Source organism: Gossypium arboreum, chromosome 7, assembly GCF_025698485.1.
Source record: "Gossypium arboreum isolate Shixiya-1 chromosome 7, ASM2569848v2, whole genome shotgun sequence".
Taxonomy (NCBI): domain Eukaryota; kingdom Viridiplantae; phylum Streptophyta; class Magnoliopsida; order Malvales; family Malvaceae; genus Gossypium; species Gossypium arboreum.
In genome coordinates this window covers 100,555,903-100,562,010 of record NC_069076.1, presented here as the reverse complement: position 1 = coordinate 100,562,010, position 6,108 = coordinate 100,555,903, and the positions used below count along the sequence as shown (strand labels likewise).

General features: G+C 30.2%; 1 protein-coding gene across 1 annotated transcript; it reads right to left on the bottom strand.

Annotated features, from left to right (window-relative positions):
• Positions 1–269: 269 nt before the first annotated feature.
• LOC108485990 (L-type lectin-domain containing receptor kinase IV.1-like) lies at positions 270–2,639 on the bottom strand. The gene has a single exon (XM_017789824.2). The coding sequence runs from the start codon at positions 2,410–2,412 to the stop codon at positions 385–387; it is 2,028 nt and encodes a 675-aa protein (XP_017645313.1). The 5' UTR covers positions 2,413–2,639; the 3' UTR covers positions 270–384.
• Positions 2,640–6,108: the final 3,469 nt, after the last annotated feature.

The following is a 6,108-nucleotide window of genomic DNA, read 5'->3' as shown; positions in this document are numbered from 1 at the left end:
AAAATTTGCTTCTCATGTCTTCATTTATTAATTAAAATATTTATCTTTTAATTTTATAACTATTTTTAATTATAATTTCTTAAATTTTATAATAATGTATTACATGCATTTAAATTTTATAGATTTTTATCATTTTGGGAGAATATTAATACACTAATACACGAGTCTTATGCACCATTAATAAATAATAACATGACACATTATTATTGAATAAGACAAATAATAATAATAATAATAATAATAATAATAATAATAATAATAATAACAGATTTATAAATAAATACAAGTTAACTTTATTTAATCTTGAAACCTAAACCCAAATTCACCAGCACAAACTAACTACTTCTGACACAGTTTTTTAAAAACCCTACGAAAAGTTTACAATCATCGGCCACCGGAAAGTACAGACGGTGCAACAGAAGAAGAATGGGAGAATCCCTTGGAGAAGGAAGATGTATATGACATGGACTTGGCAAATTCATCGAAGCCTTCACGATGGGCAAATGCTAGGCCACTAGAGGAGAGACTAAATGATGATATTTCTGGCAAAGCCATATTCCTTTCTAAAAACTGAACAACATGGCGCATAGTTGGTCTTGCTTCAGGCTCCGAGTGAGAGCATATCAACCCAAGTTTTAAAACCAACTCAACTTCCTCTAATTCATAATTTGAACCCAAATTTGGATCCTTTGCCTCAACAATATCACCTTTGCGCCAACAAGAATACACCCAATCAACCAAAATGACTTCATCTACCGGGGATTGTGATATCGGCCTTCTTCCACAAGCAATTTCAAGCAGAAATGCCCCAAAAGCAAACACATCAGTGCAGGGTGTGGCTTTACCGGTCCGAGTATGCTCTGGAGCTATATAACCGATTGTACCCACAACATGTGTTGTGTATGGTTCAGTTCCATGATCATATAATCTAGCAAGCCCAAAATCTCCCAATCTTCCATTTAATTCACTGTCAAGCAAAACATTGCTAGCCTTAACATCCCTATGAATCACAACTTGCTCCCATTCTTCATGTAAATAAAGCAATCCTGATGCTACACCTTTGATGACTTTGAACCTTTGGCTCCAATTAAGGGTGAGCTTTGGCTGGTTGTACAAGTACTTGTCTAGACTTCCATTAGGCATGTAGTCATAGACTAGAAGTAGCTCACCTTTACGTCGGCAATATCCCAAGAGTTGAACTAAATTTCGGTGACGGAGACGACCAATACTCACGATTTCTGCCACGAATTCTTTCATCCCTTGTCTTGATTCATGTGAGACTCTTTTCACTGCAACCTCAAGTTTACTAGTTGGAAGAGTTCCTTTATAGACTCTTCCAAATCCACCAGCACCCAATAGCTCCTCGTCTTTGAATCCTTTTGTAACAAAGTATAGATCTTTAAACTTGAATCTATGAGGACCATACTCAAGCTCCCAATCTTCAATAACTTCAGCAAACTTCCTCTTCCTCCTTGTAGAATAAACAACACCTGAAACTGCTACCAAAATCGCAGTCACTAAAATGAAAGGCAACCCAATTGTGAAAAGCCTTGATATTTTCTTTGGTTTAGGAAGCTTTGGAAGTTGAGACAGGGTAAGGTCTTTTGCTTGACCATTCATCTTAAAGCTCCAACCCAAGACATAATGCGATGAGAGAATAGTAGCAGTTGAGGATGAAAACCCAACATACATCTCATTGTTAACAATTGAAGAGAGATCACGATGCAAAGATAGAAGTGGAGTCTTGGGTTTAGAAACTTTAAATGGAGCTAAAGTAACATCCATTCGCTTACCTACACCATCGTATTCCACCCAAACTTGTAACCTTTGCCCGCTGATCAGACTCAGGTTTCTAAACTGACGTCTGCCATTGCCATCCTCGTAATATCCAGCAGGAAAAGCTTTTTCAGAAATTAACCCATTAATATCAATCCCAACGTGATTCTCATTGATGTCATTCAAGTCGGTACTTTGTACTGTGTCGAGTTCTACAGCAACAATGTGGTTTGTAGCTTTTCCGTTACTGGACTTGTTGAAGAGTCCGAGATACTGGCTTCCACCTGCTCCGGAGAAGTTCCTGCAGGGTGAAATCACGAAAGCCATTCCGTTACTGCTTAAACCATGGTATTTGGAAAGAATAGCGAACACAAAGGTGGTAGAGAAGGAAGAAACGGAACTATTGGTTGAGTTCTTGAAGTTTATATGGTAAGGGTAGAAAGCTTGGCCTGTGCTTCTCTTGGTTTCATTGGTGAGCTTTAGGAGCCCAGTGGAAGTGAGCTGTGCGATGCCATTAAGGGTTAGATTGGCTGATCGGAAGCCATTGTAGATGAATTCAACATCATCGCTGCCTGCTAAGCTTATCATAAGGGATAGCTGAACAATTGCTAATCTGAAACTGAAACACACGTCCATGATCAGTATGGAAGTTCACAGAATCTGTATATCATGAAGAACCAGAAATTGAGCACTGTCAGTCACGCATCAATATATATATATAACATTATGATATAACATTCACAAAGCAAGCTTGATATTTAGTTTAGCTGTTAAATCACAGTCAGTCACACATCAAAATAGAACAAGGACATGGGAGACTATAGTGTCAACGCCATGATCCACACGCAAATTAGCCCCGCGCGATAAACAAATGTAACCTCATGATGATGAAGTAATTAACGAAGCAACCAGGCATTCACGCATGTGTTACATATACCGTTGACGTGGCGCACATCAATAAATATTTAAAAATTTAAAAATTTTCTAAAATTAAATAAAATTTTAAAAATTATTTAAAACATATAGAAAATTATTAAGGTGCATTCAGTATTTTTCCACCACAAAGCAACGAAGATTTATCAAATTAACCTAAAAAAAATTTGATATTTATAAAAATGACCCAAGTTCAAAAATAATCACTAAAATGACCTGAAATGAACAGTAGATTGAGATTTTGGCCTGTAAATGGCCGACACCAACTCGTATTTTGCACACATGATTGCCTGATGATTGTGTCAAGCTTTAAAAAATTAATTTTTTTGGTTTTGGCTTTGTCAATGGCGGCACTGAGTATTTTTTTCAAACTGTATCATCTTGGTATACAAAAATATGAGTTTTTAAAATATATTTTAATTTAATTTTAATGCTGCATATTTCATCCGGATAAAGTATGTATTATTAAAATTAAATTAAAATATTAAATAAGAAATAAAATTATAAAATAATATGTTACTTGAAATTAACTATTATTGTAATGAGATACATGTTTTATTAGGTATAAGTATTTAAAATTTTATTTTTGTAATGTGATACATGTGTAATATATATATAATCATATTAGTGAATCATAATGCGTATTTCATCCGGATAAAGTATGCATTATTAAAATTAAATTAAAATATTAAATAAGAAATAAAATTATAAAATAATATGTTATTTGGGAAATAACAATTATTGTAATGAGATACATGTTTTATTAGGTATAAGTATTTAAAATTTTATTTTTGTAATGTGATATATGCGTGTATATATATATAAATATAATCATATTATCGAATCGCTAATACATACTTCATCCCGATAAAGTATGCATTATTAAAATTAAATTAAAATATTTTTTAAAAACTTATTTTTTTGTAGACTAGTATGATACGGTTTAAAAAAAATACCCTAGTGCGGACCATTGACAGGCCAAAAACAAAAAAATTAATTTTTTAAAGACTAACACAATCATCAAGCAAACATGTGTGCAAAATACGAGTTGGTGCCGGCCATTGATAGGCCAAAACCCTAATTTACTGTTCATTTCAAGTTATTTTGGTGATTATTTTTAAATTTGAGTTATTTTTATAAAAATTAATTTTTTTGGGTCAGTTTGATAAAATAGCCAAAACACTTGACCTCTGCAATTAAAAATAGGCTGAAAAAGCCGAATGCAAAAGTTGAGATTAGGTGTTTTTGGTTTTTCCTTGAAAATTATCAAAATACATTTATTTGTATTAACTAGTTAAAAGATATATAAAATATTAGATTAATTTATATTTTATATATAATTATTTAGATATCATTTATCATTATATTAAATTATTTAAATCTTATTTATTATTATATTAAAATTTTAAAATATTTTAGATATCATCAAATTTACAAATAATTTATATTAATTACTTAAACTGTATCTTTTAATAAAATTCGACTGGATATTTATTATAATAAAATTAAGGAAAAAGCAAGCAAAAGACAAAGCAATAAATTGAAAGGAAAAAAGGAAAACCTAATATCTATCCCAGACGATCTCAACAGCTGGACACCATAACCCCATCGCCTCTTCACATCACTTATCCCATCTGTTTTGACGATAGCTATTTCCAAGATATTTTCTTCACATCACTTAATTTGTATTTAAATTTTATATTTTATATATAATTATATTTACTTGCTATTATCATGTCTAAAAAGGATGGCAGAATAATCCAAGTCGTACCTCAATAATATTTCCAAGCAAAAATTGATAGGACTTTTCTTTGATTTTAACTTTTCCATTGACTCGAAAAAGTTTGTTTTTTGTTTTATTACTATTCAACGTGGACATGGAAGAAGACACTTAATTTCTTTTGGTATTATTTAATTAAGGGTAAACTAGTTCGATACTCAATTTTTAAGACTTTGGTCATCTAAAATGAAATTTTTGTATTTTTATCACTTAATTTTTAAGGCACGTTTATTTTAGTCACTTAATTATTAAATTTTAACAATAATTAACTGTATATATCACATCATATTTACACTTTCATTTTAGGTAGTTTAATTATATAGATCACATCATGTTTATACTTTTATTTTAATCATTTAATTTTTATATTGCTTTTATTTTGATCATCTAAAATGTCTCTCTCTTTTTTAGTATTGGCTAGGTGAAAAAAATAAAATGAAAAAAAGGAAAAACTAAATAATACTTTTAAAGTATCAAATTGTACATGTTTACTCCTTCCTGAAAGTTCTATTTTTTAATATTAAAATCTTAAATTTCAAAACATCAAAATTAATTAAATAAGTTATAGAATTTTTTTGTCCCTTACTAGTGTTAATCAATTTATTACTATAATATTAGAATTAATTAATTAACGTCTTTTTAAATTTTAAAATTTTTAAGTGTTCAAATTAAAATCAACTCAAATAAATTATCTCTAATACATTTGGTACACTGCCAGTAAAGTTTTTAGACTCAATAAGTAGGATCAGGGGTTGAAAAGTGCCAAACAGGGATTTAGTAAAAGAGTGAGTATTTGGTAAAGTGACAGTGTACTTTTTTATTCTATAAGTAGACTTAAAAAAGTTTTATGTATCTTTTTTTTAAATATTTATTTTTTAATATTATATTATATCCCTATAGGACACTTGTCAACCTCTGACATGCTTGTAGAGTTTAAAAACTCCAATGACAGTGTACCAAATAATTTCCAACAGTAAAATATTAAAAAAATATTTTAAAAAAGAGACACATGGTAACTTTTTAAGGCGGCTCGGGAATAAAAAAAGTACATATTCGATGTACCAAATACTAACCCTTTTAATAATTGTACATGAAACTCAAGTTTATTTTAATTATATGATCTCAAGTCTTTTATACTAAGCTAAAAACAAAGAAAACCCTTTACAATTTGTTAGGCCCCAAAACACCAAGAGGGTGAATTGATATTTTAAAAATCTTTGCAACCTTTTTTAAATAATGAGGGAAGGAAAAAAAAGTTTGAATAATTTGACTTATTGTGGTTCGACCCTAATTACCTACCTCTATTACCTTGGTATACCTCAACCAAGGATTTACCAATTCACTATACTTGAAATTATTACTGTAACGAGTCGTTTTCAGTGAAATCGGAACAGCAATTTTAGGACCAAAATCTGATGTCAAAAAATTTATTTTAATATATTTTAAATATTTATAGTGTGTTAGAATCATGGTATACAAATTTTGTTAAGAAATCCTATTGTTTAGTATGCTCAATTTGTGAAATAGGACTAAATCATATAAAGTATAAAAGTTGTGTTCTTCTAGCTAAAGGTGTTAAATAGCTATAGAATTTTAATGTAGAGGTCTTTATTGAGTAA

What these genes read in the sequence shown, in the direction of transcription:
- LOC108485990 (XM_017789824.2), bottom strand. Translation starts at nt 2,412, where the DNA reads ATGGACGTGTGTTTCAGTTTCAGATTAGCAATTGTTCAGCTATCCCTT.